Raw genomic sequence first — 22,454 nt, 5'->3', positions numbered from 1 at the left:
GCTAAAGCTTACGTATATTTTAGTAGACAAGATTCATAATTGCAGTCTTATAGGTTATTAAGATTACAGTACTCAGAATTATATTTGAATAACTAGCTGGGTATCCATACTGAGCAATGAATAATTATATCCTTCTCAACATTCTACTTAATAACAAGGTATTACCAGTACGTTTTGTAAAATGTTTAAAATTTTTTTATTTACTGAAAAAATTACAGAGAATACAACGTCAAGCGAGCTTCCACTTTAAAATTTGTTCGCTGCGGCTATTTATATTGCCATTAATATCATATCTCAAGATGCATACAAAAAACTATACAATAAATTTTAACGTTGGTTAACTTCATCGATTAATTTTGCATCACGGAAAAATTTTAATGTAAAGCTGTTATTATGTTTTGTAGTCGTACCAACCTTGGCTAAACTGATTATGTATTGGTGCGGAATGGAATAATTACTGCTAAATGTAGTACAATCTTCTGCTTTCCGCAATAAAAAGTCTACATTAAATACGTCATTTGCCGTGGCTACTTGTTGGTATTCATTTACATTTAACTCTGCTAAGCTTTGACCAATATCATCATCATTCTGATCATCATCATAGAGTGTAGGGGTTTGATTGGAATAGTCGGTATAGCTAGAGTATTGTACTTGTAATGTAGGTCCTTTACATTGCTTCATCAACGCGTGATATAAGGGCGCATAAAATCCTTCATCACCAAGTTGCAATACTGAACGGCTTTCTAACGTTCGATTTAAATGCGGTTTTGCAAATCGTTCTTCAGTGTACTGGTCTACCGTATTAAATTCAGATAAGATACCATGATAATAAAAACTTTTCGGATCCCAGGAATTCTTCGGTTTAACTAGAATCAGTCGTTTAATTCTGGACCAATGCTTTCGAAAAGTCGTAATAGTTGAATGTGGACTAGTTAACAAATACAATAAAATATCGATAAACTTATACCTAATATTGTTGACCAATAAATGGTTTATTTCGTTTTCATCTTTGCGTTGTTGATCAAGTAATAAATCAAAGGCATTCTTTCCTAAAAAGAGAAAAACTAACAAACCATCATTTAGAAATGATTTTGGCCAGTTCCAGTTCTTAAAGAAATAACCTATGCAACCTGAATTCAAGATAACATCAGACTTATAGCTATACCCTGTACTAAGCGAAGGGGCCTTGTTTTTAGCCCAAATTGCAAGATAGCACATAGGGCAATGGAGATAGCTTCCTGCTATTCGTTTCGGTGGATCGGAACTTTCATAATCAATTAATTGCATTTCCGCATGTAAATCATCGGGATTACTAAGAATTTCAAAGGATATAACCGATAAATATCCACTTGCTCGAGGGCTTAAACGACAATAAGAAATGAAATTATAACTGTCTAAAATCCATCTCTGACATCTTTCATAAACATCAAATAAAATTTGAGATTTCTCGTCCTCTACGAAGTAAATAGGTTCTATGTCAAAGGTGAATAGTTTAATCAAATCGACGAATACGGGAACTTTAGGATAATGTTGATTGACGTCTTTAAAGCATTGCGATGTACTCTCTTTTTGAAAAATGTCAAATATATTACAATCGAGATACTCTTGTGTGATCTGTTGAATGAAACCTTCAAAGGCATCATAAAAATATCGAGAGACGACATGATATAAACACATTTTTAAGGAAGTTTCATAGCTTAAAAGGCTATTTTCATCACTGCGATTAAGAAATGTATTAATGTAATCGGCAATTGCATTTTTGCTAATTATTTTAAAATTTTCAAGTTGTCCCAATTTTGGTATGCCATTTAATACATTAAAATAAGATACTTCAGCAATATGACGAAATGCATAGATTAAGTGTACAATACTTGCCCAAATCCAGTAATCCTTGTTGTCTTCTCTATTCGAAAATTGACTTTCAACATATCTCAAATAGAATTCCATATTATCAATAAACAGTTCGAAGGGGGTGATAGGAAATTTATTTTGAAAAATGTCTTTGATATTTTTAAAACTTTCAGTAATATCCTTAGAAGCGCCGACATTTGCAGTAGTAACATTAGAAGCATCATCATTAGAAGTTAAGTTATTCTGATATTTCAAATGATATTTTCTATGCTGCCTAAGATGCTTACCAACGTTACGGAGTACTTTTTCGACCACTTTCGGTGTAATTGGTAGAGCTCGTTGAATGAAAGTGTCTTTAGATGACTTGTCGCTATGTTCTGAACGATTTATTTCAAGCCATGAAAGTTTATATAACTTATAATAGCGATTTAAGACTTTAATATATTTATGATTTTTTTCAGTATCGCCAGCTAAATAATGTGAAAAAGATGTATAATAACTCAATTTATCTGGAATTTTGTGATAAATTAGTGCTAAATTGTCAAATTCTATCCTCTTGCAACCATACGCACAAGTTTGTTTTTCGTTTAAATCATAACCAACACATAGTCTATATTGTATAATATCTTCGGGTGAAGGAAATTCATCTATAAGGAATAGTTCTTTTAGCGGTAAGCATTTATAGCACACTTTTAGTTTTGGTTGGCCAGTATAAGCAATAGATACTGCTCTCGATTGGCACCATAGCAATCGAGCTATGTGATTATAAAAAATGAGACGAGATTGATTATTTTTTAAGCTGTTTTTAAAAGGACACAACCCAGTTACCTTCAATAAGTGCTTCAGAAAGTAGAAGATAAAAGAAAGAAATTCATTGCTACGACTAGATTGAAATACGGCGTTAAGAACATCCGTTGATTTGGGACGGTTTTTGAAAATATTGGAGTGCATCATGCAAAACGATTAGCGATGCGCATATGCAAGCAGCAAAGAAGCAATGACCAAAATAGTCGATAAATTGATCAGTCCCGTTAGGCTGTATGGATGAATCCAGAAGGATGAGCCAATCTTTACCTAATTTCCAGGCGTTTTTTTTCGATATGCATCCAATCACGTTTTCGCCCTTTCTTATAGGTCTTTCACTTGACAATTAATATTCATTTATTTTTATTATACTAAATTTCATATGTTCGGTTTAAGCTTAATATAATAGTCGATATTTTACGTAATTGTTGGAGCTTAATTTTCGTAGCAATTTATTCTGAATGAGCATGTTGTGATGGTGGCTATCAGTAAATATTCCGCCAGGCTATAGTTTTTACATTATATGAGAGGAATGAAATAGGTCCAGTACTTTTATCCTCTATTTACATTGCGCCATTATTATGAGCAAGCGAAAACTAAAGTTTGTCATAAATACCATGCAGTATATACTCAAGCCCATAACATGATAGCAAAGAGAGAGAATGCGGAAGTTTGACGAAAGTAGAAAGATGTTTAAATAGTGATACTAATTAAGGTAATAAGTAAACAAATAAATTATATATTATTTTCGTTAATAAAAGTCCAAATAGTATTGAATTAATTACAGGCAAATCAAGAGACACTAATTGGAAAAGAGTTACTCCCTATTACAGTTCAATTGATTATTGAGAGCCTCCACAGTTTTAGAAAGTCTATTGACCTATAGCATTGGGACTGTATGCTTCGATCGCACTTAGACAACGTATAAAAGAATATATGTTAATTGCATTCGGGCCCAATTGCCTGTTAGTAGGTGAATAGATACCGCAGTAATTCTAGTGCTGCATCCTATACTTGACTGTATTGATAACCTGATTGGGTACAGTTAGACTTCTAAGAATAAATATTGTGATCGTAATACTGCTATTAGATGATTGCTAATTACTATATTAGAAAATTATTGATAACTAATATTAGCCAGTTAACGATGGTACAATATTCATGTACCTTATCAGACTGTATTTGTGAAGAAGACCAACATCTTACGGTGTTAGGCATTAATAGAAAAGTAAGACATTTAAGCAATTTGATTCGTATCTATTTGGGGCAATATTATAGTACATTTACGAATGCGATGGACTATTTCTAAACTTTTAAGATTGGAACTAGAAGTTAAAAATCGGAGTGAAAAATGTAAACATTGAAAATCAGGAAAGAAGATCTTTTTATTCCAACTAGACCAAATATATGTAGTAAAATGGTATTGATACAATAAAGCGTAATATTTTTTCCATCTATTAGGATGATTCATTTTTAATTCAGAATGGTTAGAGTAAAGGTAGAGATTAGCTATTTAATTAGACTTTATGCACTGTATTGCATATACCTAACACCTCTTTACTACACAGGCATACATAACGGTAGTGCTATTTAGCTATTCTTCCATGTCTATTGAGTTAAACATTGAATAGACGTAAATTATACAGTTAATTAATCATCAAATTATAATTATTAGAGTACAAGAAGATAGAGAGCTACGTTATATGGTTGCTACTGCTGTACAATCAATTTAACGCTTGCATTCACGTATCATTTTTATTTTAAAGCAATTTATAAATCATTAAAATAAGTGAGATTAAAATTGGTTTACAAAGATCTAATTAGATCGTTTTAGCTTTATCAATTACCATTATAAAAAAGAAAGATATTATTTTAAGCTAATCCATTATAATCATTAAAAATCAATAAGCGAATGAAGACCAATAAATTTGTAAAAGTATAAGCTATATGTCACGCTCCGGCTTCGCATAATTTACAATTATATAGCTAATACTCGAGAATTATAAATTTACTACGGTGGTAAACAAAAATCAGCGGTATCCTTTCAATTAAGTAACAGACAAGTAATTCTGAAATCTAATATATCGCTCATCAAGAATAAAATTGAATCTTGTCGACGTTATCAAATACGCAATTGTTACTAGACAGCTTTGCAACAAGATAACGTAATGCGCGATCAATCAGTCGATTCCCTAGACCAAGTATCAGAGAGCAGTATCTACTCTTTCAGGAACTCTTTTCCTATACTAGTAGACTACAAAAAGACTTTGACGACTCGTATCTTACATTAAACACTAATCATAAAAACTCACTTTATTATACGATTTATCGCATTTATATACTCTTTTACAATAGCAAAGACATCCTAGTTAATAATATTAAAGTTGAAACCTGATAATGAATCAAAAGCTAATTTTATCTACTGCTGCCTAATGCAGACAACAGTATTTACGAACATAGACATTGAATGACTAATGCAAAATTATTAGATTACAATATGTCCTATCACGGAACATTTCTACGATAATCTACAATATACCATAAGTAAATTACAATCATAGTGATTAGAATTATAAGTAGATTATTCTCGATCTCCTAATTAAACTACTAATTTCAGTAGGCTATATATATCACTATAAAAGCTAGTGCTATATTTAAATATCACATATCTATATTAGAAACTCTTTGCACAAGGGTAAATCAACAAAATTATCCTAACATAAATGTTTCTACGATAATCTCGATATTATAGTGTACAACAGGGTAATAGCTATCAACAGAGAAATGCATAAAATTATTTATCAGTTACAGCAAACATTCAGTAAGCATATCATAAACAATCTGAGGATATCAACATCATCGCACTCTATGCGGAAGATGCGTATATGCTATCATTCTCGCAATGGATCAATGAGTATTTTAAAATAAATCAATCTATCCATACCTGGTTTAATGTATTGGTAAAGCTGTATTGAATATTGATACAGAAATCAATTAAGCTTTCGACTGAACATTTCATGAGTAATAACAGCGTTTGAGAATTTTGATCGAGCTCGTTCTTCGGGATTTTTCAAGGACTTTGCCAACGTTTCTAACTACTTGATTCTCACCTTGTCGCAGAAATTTTTCATTGAACTGTTAAGATTACAATTGATTACTACTAATGAAAGAAATCAGCTTAAGAAAAAATTCCATTAGTCTGAACAAAGACTAACATAGTGCTAAAGGTTATGCATATTTAATAGACAAGATTCGTGATTGTAGTCTTTCAGCTTATTAAGATTACAGTGGTCAGAATTTTACTTAAATTACTAGCTGGGCGTTCATGCTGAACCATGAATAATTATATCCTTCACTACATTCTGTTCAAGGCAACGTATTATCAATATTTTTTGTGAAAATATTTAAAATATTTTATTTACAGCAAAAGCTGTAGAGAAAAAAATCTAGCGAAATGCTTCTATTTAAAAATTCTGCTCGCTGCAGCTATTTATATAGCCATTAAAATCGTATCTCAAGATGCGTACAAAAGCTATATAAAAAAATTTCTAATTTTGGCTTAATTTATCGATACATTTTGCATCCTCAAAATATTTTAATGTAAAGCTATTATTATGTTTTGTCGTCGTACCAACCTTGGCAAAATTGGTTATGAATTGGTATGGAATGGAATAATCACAACTAAATGTAGTATAATCTCCTGCTTTCCGCAATAAAAAGTCTACATTAAATACGTCTTTTGCGGTGTTTACTCGTTGGTAATCGTTAAGATTTAACTCTTCTAAGCTTTGGCCAATTCATCATCATTCTGATCTTCTTCATAGAGTGTAGGTGTTTGATTGGTGTAGTCGCTATACCTAGAATATTGCACTTGTAATGTAGGTCCTTCACACTGATTCATCAATGCATCGTACTTGTCAAAATAATAGCACCGCATATAAGATCGGATGTCACCAGTTCGTAATCCTGAACGCCTATTAAACAGTGGATTTAATCCAGGTTTTGCAAATCTTTCTTCTGTATATTGATCTACTGTATTAAATTCAAATAAGATATGATGATAATAAAAACTCTTGGGATCCCAAGAATTGGTCGGTTCAACAAGTATCAATCGTTTTATTTTGGCCCATTGCGTTTGAAATTTCTGAATAGTTGTGTGCGGACGAGTTAGCAAATATAATAAAACATCAATAAATTTGTACTTATTGTGGTTGACCTGTAAATGATTACTTTTATTTTCATCTTCACGTTGTTTATCAAGTAATAAATCAGACGTCTCCTTCCCTAAAAAGAGAAAAACTAACACATCATTATTTAAAATTGATCTAGGCCAGTTCCTGTTCTCAAAGAAATAACCTATGCAACCAGAATTTAAGATATTATCAGACTCATAGATATGCTCATTACTGATCGAAGGGGCTTTGTTTATAGCCCAAATCGCAAGATAGCACATAGGGCAATGGAGATAGCTTCCTGCTATTCTTTTGAGTGGTGGATCGGGCCTGTGAAAATCAATTAATTGCATTTCTGGGTCTAAATTATCTGGATTGGTAAGAATCTCAAAGGATATTTGCGATAAATATCCACTAGCTTGAGGACTTAAATAGTTATAAGAAATGGAATTGTAGCTATCTAAAATCCATCTCTGACATCTTTCATAAATATCAAATAAAATTTGAGATACCTCATCCTCTACCAAGTAGACTGGTTCAATATCAAACGTGAATAATTTGATCAAATCGACGATTTCGAAATCTTTGAAATAGTCTCGATTTACATCTTTAAAGCATGGCGGCGATTGACTCTCTATATGAAAAACGTCAAAAATATTACAATCCAGATACTTTTGCATAATCTGTTGAATGAAACCTTCAAAGGCATCATAAAAATATCGAGAAACGACATGATGTATACACATTTTAATAGAAGTTTCATATTCTAAAGGATCAATTTCATAACTTAAATGAAGATAGTCTTTAAATTTGTCTATAATTAAATTTTTGGTTGTTTTTCTACTATTTTCAAGTTGCCCCAATTTTGGTATGCCATTTAATACGTTAAAATAAGAAACTTCGGCGATATGACGAAATGCATAGATTAAGTGTACAATACTTGCCCAAATCCAGTAATCTTTGTTTTCTTCTTTATTCGGAAATTGGCTTTCAACATATCTCAAGTAGAATTCCATATTATCAACAAACAGTTCGAAAGGGGTAATGGGGAATTCTTTTTTGAAGATTTTTTTGATTTTTTCAAAACTTCCAGTAATCTCCTCAGAAGCGCCGACATTAGTAGCAGAAACGTTGGAAGCACCAATATTAGAAGTATTAACATTAGAAGCATCACTATTAGAAGTATCAATATTAGAAGTATCAATATTAGAAGCTAAGTTATTCTGGTACTTCAAATGATATTTTCTGTGAAGCCTAAGATGTTTACCGACGTTATTAAGTACTTTTTCCACCACATTTGGTGTAATTGGTATAGCTCGTCGAATTAACTCGTCTTCAGATGACTCGCCATTACTTTTTGAACACAGACATTTGTATAGCTGATAATAGCGATTTAAGACTTTGGTATGTTTCAGATCATCTTCAGTAGTGATAATTAAATAATGCGAAAATGATGTATAATAACTCAATTCCTCCGTAATTTTGTGACGTATTAGTGTTAAATTCTTAAAATGTTCTCTTTTGCAACCGCGCGCCAAGGTTTGTTGTTCATTTAAATCATGACCAACACATAGTCTATATTGTACACTAAGGGGTGACGGAAATTCATCTATAAGAAATTTTTTTTTGACGGTAAGTTTTTATAACACACTTTCAATTTTGATTGACCAGTATAGGCAATAGATACTGCTTTCGATTGGCACCATAACAATCGAGCTATATGGTTATAAAAAATGAGACGAGATTGATGCTCTTTAATGCTGTTTTTAAAAGGACTCAACCCAGTTACTTGTAATAAATGCTTCAGAAAGTAAAAGATGAAAGAAAGAAAATAATTGCTAAGCTGACGATTATCAAATACGGCTTTAAGAACTTCCTTCGATTTGGGACGGTCCTTGAAGATGTTAGAGTGCATCATGCAAAAAACTAGCAACGTGTATATCCAAGTGTACAAGAAGCAATAACCAAAATAGTTGAAAGATTAATCTATCCTACTGGGCTACGAGGACGAATCTAGAAAGATGGGCCGATTCTGAACTAGTTTTCGGGCGTCTGTTTTCGTTATACATTCCAATCACGTTTTCTTCCTCTTTTATAGGTCTGTTTCTTGACAATTATTATTCACTAATCATTATTATGCTAAATTCTACTTGTTCGGTTTGAGCTCGGTATAATAGCCTAGGTTATGCGTAATGATTGGAGCTTAATTCTATTTGTAATTCATACTGAATAAACATGCTGTGACGGTGGCTTCAATAAATGTTCCAACAGGTTCCAGTTTTTACATTATACAAGAGGAATGAAATAGGTCTTTGAGGATATAGTTTTACAACAAGAGAATAACTATTAATTTTGAGCTTGTGCTAGTGCACTTAAAAAGAGGCTATATAACCTTAAGTAGCGAAATAATTTCGCACTTTCTCTCACTTCTATTCTGTTTAAAATTTCAGGATATTTTCCACCTAAATATCTATTAGAAGAGCAGTTGTTTCGATGAGATTTGCATTAAATGTTTATTCTGAAATCATTTAGTTATTCTTGTGCATTAGAGAATTGCTTTTAGTAGAATTAAAAGTATATATCTGAAGGACTATTGTACTCAAATAATGAGACGTAATTCTTTGATGTGCAATGCAATACAAATAGATTACTGGCTCTTATTCAAGATTCAATATACGATAAATTTTAAATATACTAATGATGATAAAAGCAAATTATCACATTATTTCTCTAATTTGATTTTTACGGCCTGGTAACTCCACGATATTAGATCTTTGTTAGATAGTTTCAAGACTAATCTTTTAACGCTGCATTTTGTGTGATTGTTAGCTAAGCATACATACTATATATTAGTAGACATCATAATAGTGTGCGATATCTAGTTTAAAGTAGCGCTTGAATATGCGTAAAGTGTACCTGTACGGTAAGCTTAAGCTATTCGCAAAAGAGTCTTATCTGAAAGAAATATATTTCAATAATTTATTGACGACTACTGTAATCTCTCATAGTACAGTAAGTTTTTAAAAGGTAGTTAGGACACAATGAAGTGAATAATATGAGTACTTTATGTTGAGTTTCAGTCTGAAAGATTTAATAGTGGTAGTTGAATAAGAAATGCGACCAATTGATAACATGATAACAAAGAGAGAGAATGCGGAAGTTTAACGAAAGTAAAAAGATGTATGCATGGAATTACTAATTAAATTAATAAGTAAAGAAGTAAATTATTATATTATTTTCGATAACAAACGTCCAAATAGTGTTGAATTAGTTATAAGCAAATTAAGAGAGCTTAATTGGAAAGAGCTACTCCCTATAACAGTTCAATTAATTATTGAGGGCCCTTACAGCTTTAAAAAAGTGTTGACCCATAGTATAGAGACTGTATACTCTGATCGCACATAGACAACGTATAAAAGAATTTATTTTTATCGTATTCGGGCCAAATTGTCAGTTAGTAGATGAATAGGTACCGCAATAACTCTAGTGCTACATCTCACATTTGACTGTATTGATAGCTATATTGTATACTGTGAGGTTTCTAAGAATAAATATTGCTATCATATATAATACTGCTAATAGATGACTGTTAATTGCTGTATTAGAAAATTCTTGATAACTAATATTAACTAGTTAACTATAGTGCAATATTAATGTAACTTGACAGACTGTAGTTGTGAAGAAAATCAACAACTTAACAAACTATTCTTCGTTGCGCAGTCTTTACTTTACGGTACTATAACATTTTCAACACATAACTACAGTAATTAGCTGAAATCATTACAATCTGTTAAAGCGGTGTATAACCGATCATAAAATTTTTAAATTCGTAGTAAATTAGAACTTTATTTAGGTCTATATACAAAAATATTCTTACGTATTAATTTTTGCTATGAGCTCAATAGTGACTCAACACTACGTTATGATTTTGTATTTGTTATACTATATCACCGAAAATACGGTTGTTACTAAATGCTGCACGAGTTATCTAGATATCGGTTTGGTACGTTATTGGAATCGTATTTAAAACGAAGTATACGTATATAATGATACGCATGTTAATAAGCTAGGGGAGAACTAAGTACCAGGGACAAGATACGAGTAAGATTATACACTACGACCAATAAAGATTGAGTTCTATGCTATACCTATACTGAACTCGTCTGGAGGTTTCTAACTAATCTTCCTGTTACAAAAAACGTAACACCACTGTAAAACTACCAAGTCATGACAACAATCATATCACAACGCAAAATATCGATAGGCTTCTCTTAAATAGAGATTATCATGATATTATAAAATCATTTAAATGATTATGGTACTCTTCATGTTTTTATATATTCAATAAGGCACCGTAATAAAGCTTACCAGAAAGTATTCGGAGCAATCTAAATGTAGCTTGTGAGAAGTTTTGAATAGATTTTGTGGGTAATAATATTTCATATTAAGCAGTTATCACTGAGTTTTGATGGCATAAACGCTGTAGTGGATTTCTTGGTGTTATAGTACTGTGTAGCATTTCTGATATTGATTACTCAATTCTTCTCAATTTTAGCTCCCTTAATCCACAATTTTCAATCAATTTTAACGCTACAAAAGTTTACATTTCAAAATAGGATAATACGCTAGCGGTATATTTACAACTGTGATGGATTATTTTTAAGATTTTGAGATGGAACTTGAAGTTACAAATCAAAATAAAAAAATAGAGCATTGATAAATCAGGAAAAAAGATCTATTTAATCTGAATAGACCAAATATATATCGTGCGATGGTATTGATTTACTAAAGCATAACATTTTTTTCCTTCCATTAGGATAATGCATGGCTAATTTAGAATAGTTGGAGTAACAAGAGGGATTAGTTATTTAATAATTAGCCACTATATATTAACATATACCTAACAGCTTCAGTACTGCCTTAGTTCTTTACCATAGAGAGATATCTATAAGTGATGATGATTCGCTATTTTGCTATGCTATTAAGTTCAAGCTTGGATAGATGCAAATTATACAGTTAATGAATTATCTAATTATCTAAGTACAAGTAGTCATGAAGCTACGCTGTATGATTGCTACTGGTGTATGATCAATTTAACGCTTGCATATATGCGCTAACTATTTATTATTAAGAAAATCAATATTATCATTCTGAGCTTCCATAGAAAAAAGTTATAGATAGGATCTTAGGACAAACTCACATTTTTTCCAGGCTTGGTATTAGTTTTAAGAAATCAAGATTTTCTATTCCATTCTTATTGATATGCCTATTTAAAATATAGCAAAAACAATAAAAAAGGTTACAGTACTACAGATGATTACTAATCTATTTCTTCACATAATGGCAAGAATTTATTGTTTAGTACTGTACAGTGTACATTACATACTTACATAATTTTGACCACTTTGCAACTCTTAAACGATAACGGATGAATATATTGGAGGCGATTGTTAGAGATATTACAGATTAAGATTCATTAATTCTCCAGTTTAATAATCACAAATTGTGTATTATCAGGAGCATCCATGATTTAATTTATGAATTTCTCTTTATTAGTTTTAATTTGAATATTGAAGCAAGAAGTGAAGATTCATTCCTGAGTCTTGTGTATGTTGCGCGATACCAAAGACTCAAATGTAATCGACCATGATTGTAATTAATAAACTTGCACTCTATCTACTTGTATATTACTATTACAAACTTACTCTTGCTAACGGACTCAATAGTTACGACTGATATTTTCGTATTGAGTAGAGAACGACTTTTCTTAATCTTGAATCGGGTTATCATCTAGTATATTATACGAAAGAAACTCTCTAAACTGTTGTTGGTTCTCCCTCACAATATTGTATAATCTTACTTCAGCCTGATGATGCAAATTTGCCTCTGATTAGCAATTAGTAGTTGAAGTCTACCTGCAGGATAAGCAAGGTGAGCTAAATGAATTACCAAAGATAAACATGTTGACAAATAACAATTTGAGGAATGTCGTGCCGCGTCAATTTTAAGATTTCTTCAGTATTAACTAGCTAAGTAATATTCTAGTTATAAGTAGAGAAGGTAAAAGTAATTTATTGTGAGATGAGATAGTGTTTTGCTAATTCTTTCAAATTGATCAAATATGAGTGAAGTAAAGTAAGAGAGATCTTACACGGATATATCGTTAATACAATTTTTGTAAGCATAAACAGCCTTATGGGAGTCATAATGATGTTGATGATTTGGTATAGACCATAAAATAGTACAATTTCAACAATAAATTGCCTCGCAATCCCATACCGCTCAGCAATGACGGATAGGGTCATGCTACGGGTATAAACTTCTCCCTACGGCATTTATGAAACCCGCAGCACCATTTTACACGCGAAAAGTGTACTTATCATTATTGTATGGTTATTCTGTTTTAAATAGTATCGTCTCGTTATTCCTGTCTCACTTTTTCAAGGGATTTCCCTAATGCATCTGAATATGGCCATGAAGTGTGTCCTACCCCAATCAATGAAAGTGTCTAGCAATACGTCACTATGGCAATGATGGTATCAAGGATACTACTAGACTAGGGGTAGGATAGTTTGCTTCTATGTTAATCCTGCGTTGGATATATAGCCTAGTCATTTCTATCTCATTTTCCTACGGGATTCCACTACCCCATCCGTGGAAAAGAGGCATGAAATGGCGATAGCAAGCTATATTCCAATATCCATGACACCTGTCGATGGTTTAGGATGATTTTCCTATTTTAGATTTTCAGTACGTCGATTATAAGGTAGTAGACTAGGGGTAGGATAGTTTGCTTTTATGTTAATCCTGCGTTGGATATATAGCCTAGTCATTTCTATCTCATTTTCCTACGGGATTCCACTACCCCATCCGTGGAAAAGAGGCATGAAATGGCGATGGCAAGCTATATTCCAATATCCATGACACCTGTCGATGGTTTAGGATGATTTTCCTATTTCAGACTTTTAGTCCGTCGATTATAAGGTAGTAACGCAGTCAGTGGTATAGTAAAGTAGTAACAGTATCGTTGGAAAGTAGGCTGTCAGTGTACAGTAGAGGTACAGGAGAGGTAACACGTCACAGCTCCATCACGTGACGCTTGCGTGTTCCTGCTGCCGATATACTACCGTGCGGTCGTGTAGAGGTAAGCTACGGAATCATAAGCTTGAATAAAAGGCTTTTAAGTTAATTTATATCGTGAAATTGGGGAAGCACCGCCTTTGGAAGGCTTTCAGCGGAATGTTCCTTGTCACTCATGCGCACTGGCACAGCTGGGTATGATCGTCCACTAACCCATACCAGTGTCTAAAGTAACAGGTTCTGACTACAGCCCACAGCCACTCTCGCTTATTTTTCGTCGTTGTAGGAGCTGACGACATTGTCAAGAAAATTCAAGACGAAAACAACAACTTTTGCAAGGTTAATTCTCCATTGATCGAGTAGTTGATTCATTTTTTTGCCTTATAGTAGCCATCGGAGGTTTCTATCTTGATTAGCTATCCAATCGTTATCGTAGTCCTCTGTTTCATATCTCTAACGATCAAGTTTAGCCTTATTATTGATTCGAATTAGCGAATTTCATCGTCCAAACAAGCAGATAGAACGATGGCTGACTTTTTCAGCAAGAGAGTAATGTATCCCTATTTGATTTGGCTTGCAGTTGGCTTCTTTCATGGCCTACACTGGTTAAACTTTATACCTGGTATCCTGAATAATAATCGATATTATGGTAAATTCTCCAAAAGGGCAATCTGGTGTCATATTGTGGCTTATTGGTTTTCAATCGTTTGTTTCTTTATTTTTCGTCAAACTATGCAACCTTGGTACATTCCCTGTTCTGGTGGCGAATCCATGTCAGTCCATTGCTTATTTCATGAACAAAGAGCCGATTATGTTGCCTTTTACATCATTCACTTGATCTTTTTGGCTTATTTAGTCATCAAATGGATTGTAGATGGCCTCTTCTTCTATCGTTGGATCAATATAAGTGATGCTATTGCCAAAAACCGTGAAGACAATGTGCAAGATTTGAAAGATTCCAAGACAGCTATTATTCAACCTTAATTCATATTCATTATGGATTGCCAAGAAATCGTCCTGGCTGTATAGATTATAAATTAGTGGTTTATATTAAACTGATATTTTGTAAATGAATTCTGCTTTTTCAGTTGTAAGCAGTGTATATTGCACGGCTTCGAAGTAGATCTTGCTAGATTTTCCATCATTAAAATGATACGAGTCGTTGTGCTTTGTCAACGCTTTCACAACCGACATCATGATTTGGATGACCAATGATGAGAATTGGGTTTGGAAAGGCTCCTTCCTTAGCAAGTGTACTGCAACACTACCTATAAAAGTATTTAATGACTACGCGGCTTGAATGAAACAAATGGCTCCATTTTAGTGATGGCGTATGGATCATCCTATGTAAATTTCATTCTGTATCCTTATGCTGTTATTTCCTACAGTACAGTATTCATAAAACTACGAGTATTAAAACGTCCAGTAGAACAAGCCCATTCGAACATGCTTTCTTTACTACTCTGTGCTCGTATCATTATTGTATATAATATACGATACAAAGAAATTACTGTTTTGCATATTTTTTCATCAATGATGTACAATTTTGCTTTTAACGTTGCTTCAATATTAATCGCTATAATAACGATCGAGTAATTTGCGTTGTGAAAATGATTTGTATTGTAAATCATTATACTGTATTCTTTATGAACGGTCAATCGACCACCATATTGTGTATTTCGAGATTATGCTTTAAGAGTTATTTCCGTTTAATAGGTATTCTCGAATGACTTTAATACAGTACAGCGTTTGCCGTGATTTGGCTTTGACAAACAATAATCACATTACTTGTTTTTTAAATGACAAAAGTATATACAATAAAACAGTCAGAAATCCAATGAGACATTTCCTAGTTGTAGCCATGCAAAAATATTATTTAGAAATCTTGTTAACGAACAGAGTGTAGAATCGCTTAAATATTTGCGATAATGCATCAATGGCTGACGGTGAATATCTAAATTACTTCGATTTGGATATGAGGAAACTCTGTTAGCTTCGTATAACAATCTCTGTAGGATCAGAGAAACTCATTTATACAATGGATTTACTACCACATTTTTACACATTAAGCAGAAAGACCTAATGTATTGAAAACTTAAAAAATTGTAGAAATAATAGTATGTTATTTACAGCCAGCAGTCAATTGCCTCAACGACAACGAAAAAAATGCTAAGATCACTCCATATTGATTGATTCTAATTTTTTCCTCAGTTGAGTTGTAATTGAATTCTTCCGTAAAAAGTTGACCTCATAGAGTAAGGTTTTCAGAAATATGACTTGATCATCTTCAGTTCCTTTCACTTTTTCCAAGAGCTTAAATATTTCTTTATCGGCTATAAAATTGATTAAAATGGATAAACAGTTAGTGAAAGGACGAGATTTTACTTGATCAAGGATAAATTAATCATGCGCAAAGAACATACTCTTGCTGTGGTTTCTGATATAGCTGACAATGCTTTTCTTTAGCGATTTATTATGATCGTGATTCTGCCACAACGTGGTAAACCTGTCCTCAAGCGTCATGGATTCATCTTCAGAGGTTCCACTTGCTTCAGAATCCATACTGTTATCACTTGATGGAGAGCCTATGGTGATCTCCATATCATCCGATTCTTCTATTAAAGAGAGTCTTCGAGTGGACAATGAAGATGGCTTATTTTCATCCTTGTTGGAATTTAAAGTAGAAACATCCCCTGATTTATGCCGTTGGCTAGATGATCCTGCTCCAAATGACATCAATAAAGTAAATCAATTTTAGCTTTCCGTTATCATAGCATATTCGACATCCTCAACATTCTACGAATATAGCCTGATTGAATACAATAGTGAATGATGCTGCTGGTCCGTAAGCAATTTGTATACCTTTATGCCCTTGAGAATCTAAACGCATTCTCTTTGGCGAATGTCTAGGAGTTGGCGTACCAGGTCGCTTGTTACGCGGCGACTGACCAGAAATCATTACATCTGCTTCATCGACAACAAAGTCCTAACATTGCGCAGTAACAGGATAGGCAAATTTAAATATCGAATCATCTCAAGATACAATAAGTTATCATAGCAGTGCAGATTTAAGTGCATTATCAAATGTCGCAATTCAAAATATTGCAGTATTCATAGTAATAGTCATTCCACCTACTTGATCACGCTTGAATGGATTACCAAAAATATGAACACGCTGCGGTTGCTGACCGGTAGCAACTTCTCGAAGCATTTGTGAACTAACTCTTTTCATGTGTTCCTGGTAATTTCCCATTTGACTTATTGGTATGTCATGAAGATACTCTAAGTCAATCAGGAAAAGTAAAATAAATTATTAGGTCAATCATTAGTACAAGCTAATAGTCAATAGAAACTCTTCGAGAGTTAATATTTTAGGCGTAGCCGTTAACAGATAACATTTCATCTGATAAGTGAAGTAGCCCAAGGTTACGTAAAATCGACAGTCATTACCTTCACTTCCATTCGCTGGCAGACTGCTGTTGAAAAAATTGGCAATCATTCGTTTCAGCTGTTCCAGCAAATGGAACCTTGGAATATCATATGGATTCCGAAACATTTCTCCTATTGAAAGTCGCTAAAATAGGAATGAAGTCATACTTTTAGTAAAAATAAGAAGAGGAAACATCCACAAATGTTGTTAACTGCCTTTTACTAGTAATAAAAATCAACCTGCTTCGATTCGATGATGCCCATGTAATTATTGGGCCAAATACTTGCGGCTACTTTACTATAATTAGGAAAAAAGTGTTATAATAAAGCATTAGACCAACAATGATACCAAACTTAATAACAACCAGTTGGAAATTTTTACAAACCTAAAATTAATATCGGAATTTGATTGCTTTTTATTCGATATGGTCAGTAAGGTTCTAAAATAATAAATTCCACTTTCAATAACTAGTATAAGGATATTGCAGACGTTGATTTCATTTCATTTACCTCCTTTGCAATTTATTAACGTATTGTTCGCGATTAGGCTTTTTGCCAACACTACAAATCATTCGATCTGCTTCTACTTTTGCCTAATAGTTTTTTAAGATAATTTAAAAGTTATCATTGCAACTGCCAATTTTATAAATGAGGCGATATTCTTACCTGAGTCCGAAGTTTTTTCAACATATTGGATAATGAAAAATTAAGAGTGCCATCAAAATGCTCCGGTACTATGCCTATTGGGGCTCCCATTAACAACATTACCCTTTTAAGGGACTGAGAGGGAAATATGCTAATTATTAGTATCAGACTTTGATGAATTGTGCCTAGTTATGAGTGTATAATCATACTAAGCCCTAATAATCATGCATTTCAGATTTGTTGCATACCGATCCGTAATACGATGGCATATTTAAAACATATCTGCCAAATTTCTCTTTCCATAGCATATCAGGCTTACATCTATGAACTCTGAAGAGGTCGTCTAAAAGGCATTTAAAATTATTAATTGACATTGTGATCAAATTGTTTAATATTGTGGCATTTTACAATAAATAAAACGACCAATCAAAATGATACTAATGGTTACCTAGCAATGGCAATAAAACTGGGTAATTATATGGTAGTACGTGCAAATTAACGCAATTCATCTTATTGCTAGCTTTTAAATAACCAAATGGAAGGTCAGCACTGCGGCCTCTGTCACTCCCGGCTATAAATGTCTATAATGGATTCAAAATGGATCAGATTTGAAATCAGATCATCAATGCTATAGCAATTAGCTAACTTCAATTTATTTTATATGATAATGGTATTTACCTGCCAGCAAATGTTGGGCGATTTCCTTTCCAATATGTATTGAGTAAGTGGAGAAGGCTCTAGTTCATATTTATCAAATGGCAAGCGATCAATCATCATTGCTTCGCGGTCAATGCAGGAGAATTTTATAGTGGGATGTGCAAATCTTGGTTGCTACAAGTGTTTTGAATAGAAATTGATGGAGTTATACTAAGCATGTTTTCTTTCGGCCAGTAAAATAAGCGCATACGCCTAGAATGATAACGATCGCTAGCAAGTCCGATTATTTACAGCTAGTAAATGCAATTTATCGCAAACTTACTACATCATTTTCACTCGTGTAAGGCTCAGGTATTGGCCAGTGACCACTTGCATTTGGGATAGTATTAACATAAATTATTCGTCTACATTTGTGCCACGACTTATTTATTAATGTACTATCTTCAGTGTTTATCACTTGTACATATTCCCTGCTGTTGGCATCATCTATAAAATAGACATGACATGAAATACGCGTAGAAAATTACTCCTACATCACAACAAATTGTAAAAACTGTTAAATAGTGCACCTGGAATATCCTCGGGATTCTCCATAATTTCGAAATTGACTACGACACCACTATGTAATTTTTGGATAATAGATTCAATACTCTGGTGTAAAGCTTTCTGCGAAGCTACAAGATAACTCTTTCCTAAATAGTTTAGGAATAGGATTGACGATGGAATTTTAGTTTTAGTAAAGTGTACTTTGCACACAGCGTTTCAACATAAAATCAGTTTTCAAAGGTAATAAATAAAATCCTTACCACCAGTGGCTTCACAAATTGAATTATAATGCGAATCTCCATTGACAATCGCAGATTGATTCACAACCTTATCATAGCCATCCAGGATTATACCAGGAAACTGTATAACGATACTAAATAATCGTTGATCCCAGCGGAATGGTTCCTTGGTGAGTTCATCTCCCGATAATTGCGATAATGGTATAATCAACTATTCAAAAATAGGTAAGGATGGTATGTAAATAAGAGAAATTCTTGGCTACTTTCATGGACATCAATGATAATATAGGTTATCTAATGAAAGGGAATCTATGTCTATGTTGCTATTAGACGATAGCCAAAGACTTGCTTGGAGGAATATCTAAAATGGATGGTAATATCTTTCTTATTTAAAACTAGCCTACCTCATTGGCAATTCCTTGTGCTGATGTTAGCTTGCATCCATCCGTTAATGTAATTATGACAGCAGGCTCAATGGAATGAGGATCTCTCCCTTGGCCATACTTATCGATGCCGCTAACCATTCGATTGACATTCAATAGATTGAAGGCTTCCCGCAATGCTAAATCCATCTGCGAATACCCAGTGGCTTGTAGATTTTTTAGTTCATTAAGAAAGGAGTAATGACTCTCACGCCAGCCAACCTTTTCATCAATGAGTTCATTTCCAAGTTATTTTTCGGTTTTACATTCTCTAGACTTGAAGTACTATCGCTAATGTGCTATTTTTGAAGCCAAACTGTTATGCAGTATGGGTATCAAAATCTTGGTCCATTGATATACTCTTACCTTGATCATTGCTGGAGGATCATCCGTTGTTATAAGCATACATTTATCCGTCCGACACGCTGGATCTCTGCTTCTTAACTACAATTATTCCATAAAAAAGAATAAAACATGATGATTAATGATGGTTCCAATAAGCGATGAGTTTAGTAGAGAATTCATTTCTGCTGAAATCTGTTTACAATTTCATCTCGCTTGCCTACCGTAAACTATATCAAAACTATTTTATTGTCGGCTACCGTAAATCATTCTATTTATTACACCATTAAGGTATTCAATGAATTCATTAAAAATAGTGATATTACTTGACAAGATTCATTCACTAGAGTTGTTGAATTCAAGAACGAAGGAGAGGAATTATAACGGTTTCAGCAAGCGATGAATTTGGTAGAAAATTCATTTCTATTGAAATCACTTTACAATATCATCTCGCTTGCCTACCGCAATCTGTATCAGAACTATTTTATTGTAGGTTACCATGAATTATCCTATCAACAGTATTACGCCGTAAAGGCATTCAATAAATTCATTTAAAATTAGTTACATAGCCTTGTATGATTAATTTATCACTTCTATCTCAGGCACCAAGTGTACAACACCTAGTCATGGAATGCACTTTTAATCTTTCAAACGAATTACCGCCACGAGGATATTCAATAAATGATATTGCTAGACTTTGATACGCTACCATTTTAAAATTGTATCCGTCCAATTAGATTGTTAAGGGAGTTTTTGAGTTTTATGATATTGAATTTCCTCAGTTTCCCTTTGAATAGTGCAGATCATCTCTGCTCATTTTTGCTTTTGCTTTACGTACATATTTGTTACTACAAGATTGAATCAGAACTAGCGTACTAAACCCTACCATGAATGGATATTATACCTTCAAGGATATTCAATAACTTACGGAAATGTTGAAAAAAATGCTGCCCATCACATTATGAATTGAATCTGAACAGCAATCATAATTTGGACTAAAGCAGCTGAATTATGTAGTATGTTTCCATTGCGAGATAGTCTTTAGCCAAGTTTTTTATTGGGAAAAGGGCTATTAAACGTTCTAACTTGTTGTTATCAATCACATCATGATTTGAATCTGAACAGCAAGCAAAATTTGGACTAAAGCAACTGAATTATGTAGTGTGTTTCTATTGCAAGACAGTCAATAGCCAAGTTATTTTATTGGGAAAGGGCTATTCAACGTTCTAACTTGTTGTTATCAATCACATCATGATTTGAATCTGAACAGCAAGCATAATTTGGACTAAAGCAACTGAATTATGTAGTGTATTTCTATTGCATGGCAGTCAATAGCCAAGTTATTTTATTGGGAAAGGGCTGTTAAACCTTATAACTTGTTGTTACTTTGTGTAGAATATTCAATGACTTTTCAGCGCGTTAGAAATACACTATCAATGACATCATGATTTGAATCTTAACAGTAAAGACAACCTGATCGCTGTAGCAGAATCGTTGTTGTCCTTTCCATTCTACGACTATCCATTGCTACGATTTTGATCCAAATAGAGCAGTTAAGCTTGTGTATTCATCGATTGCAGGAAATGGTCTTTCTCTACGAGAGCACAACTCTACAGTCTATCAAAACTACATTACTTTATATCATCAAGAAGAATTATTGCTGGATGGTAGCGCCAAAGACTTGTCGCAATACTCATGCAATAACTTGTATACAGTATCGGTTAATTATCAATGATAATTTGTGCGCCATTTTCAAGCTCGCTAATCCTCCCTATCAAGTTCTTACTCATCATTTTTGATTAGCCCCTGAAGATCAATTATTGCAAGTATTTCCACTGCACCATAAAGAAGAAAAGCTTTTGCTACTGCTGCTTACCTTTAAGAAATATTCTACAGCTCCTTTGGTAATATCTAAATAAGAAGTGCCCAGGTAGCTTTGCTGGTTCATGGAAGCACTTGTATCCAGCACGAAAATGAGAATCATTTTGCCTGGTTCAATCAATCATTCAATACTCAGTATAAATGGACAAGACACCAGTAACAATCTTCTTCAGCTTTCCTTCCTCTTCTAATCCAAATGTAGTCACTATGAGAGAGATGAAGGAGGGAAAAGAATCGCTGGATAAATTAATTGAACTTCAACGATGGCAGACAGAGACGAAGATCTTCTCCCCTAGCATGCCTGTCCAGGCACAATGGAGTTTGCTTCTGGTTTTCCATTGGCTTTTATAGTACACGATCTGTATGGATTGATGGCTACCGTATGG

At 33.3% G+C, this 22,454-nt stretch overlaps 3 protein-coding genes across 3 annotated transcripts; all 3 read right to left on the bottom strand.

Annotated features, from left to right (window-relative positions):
* Window positions 1-327: 327 nt before the first annotated feature.
* TRIADDRAFT_59614 (uncharacterized protein) lies at window positions 328-2,802 on the bottom strand (the record flags this gene model as incomplete). The annotated part of the gene is made up of 1 exon (XM_002115515.1): window positions 328-2,802. The coding sequence occupies one exon, from the start codon at window positions 2,800-2,802 to the stop codon at window positions 328-330; it is 2,475 nt and encodes an 824-aa protein (XP_002115551.1).
* Window positions 2,803-6,436: 3,634 nt separating this feature from the next.
* On the bottom strand, window positions 6,437-8,742 carry TRIADDRAFT_59613 (uncharacterized protein; the record flags this gene model as incomplete). Its single annotated transcript, XM_002115514.1, has 2 exons — window positions 6,437-8,436; window positions 8,496-8,742. 2 exons carry the CDS (start codon window positions 8,740-8,742, stop codon window positions 6,437-6,439), a joined length of 2,247 nt encoding a protein of 748 aa, XP_002115550.1.
* Window positions 8,743-16,082: 7,340 nt separating this feature from the next.
* On the bottom strand, window positions 16,083-22,171 carry TRIADDRAFT_59612 (uncharacterized protein; the record flags this gene model as incomplete). Its single annotated transcript, XM_002115513.1, has 17 exons — window positions 16,083-16,240; window positions 16,331-16,627; window positions 16,770-16,893; window positions 17,044-17,189; window positions 17,358-17,481; window positions 17,577-17,634; window positions 17,847-17,929; window positions 18,003-18,116; window positions 18,230-18,324; window positions 18,430-18,562; window positions 18,660-18,812; window positions 18,961-19,124; window positions 19,208-19,330; window positions 19,445-19,634; window positions 19,828-20,067; window positions 20,212-20,289; window positions 22,064-22,171. The coding sequence occupies 17 exons, from the start codon at window positions 22,169-22,171 to the stop codon at window positions 16,083-16,085; spliced, it is 2,388 nt and encodes a 795-aa protein (XP_002115549.1).
* Between the last annotated feature and the right edge of the window lie 283 nt (window positions 22,172-22,454).

This window comes from Trichoplax adhaerens, genomic scaffold, assembly GCF_000150275.1.
Source record: "Trichoplax adhaerens TRIADscaffold_11 genomic scaffold, whole genome shotgun sequence".
Lineage (NCBI taxonomy): Eukaryota > Metazoa > Placozoa > Uniplacotomia > Trichoplacea > Trichoplacidae > Trichoplax > Trichoplax adhaerens.
The sequence above is the reverse complement of the archived record's forward strand: the minus strand, read 5'-3'. Positions and strand labels throughout refer to the sequence as shown.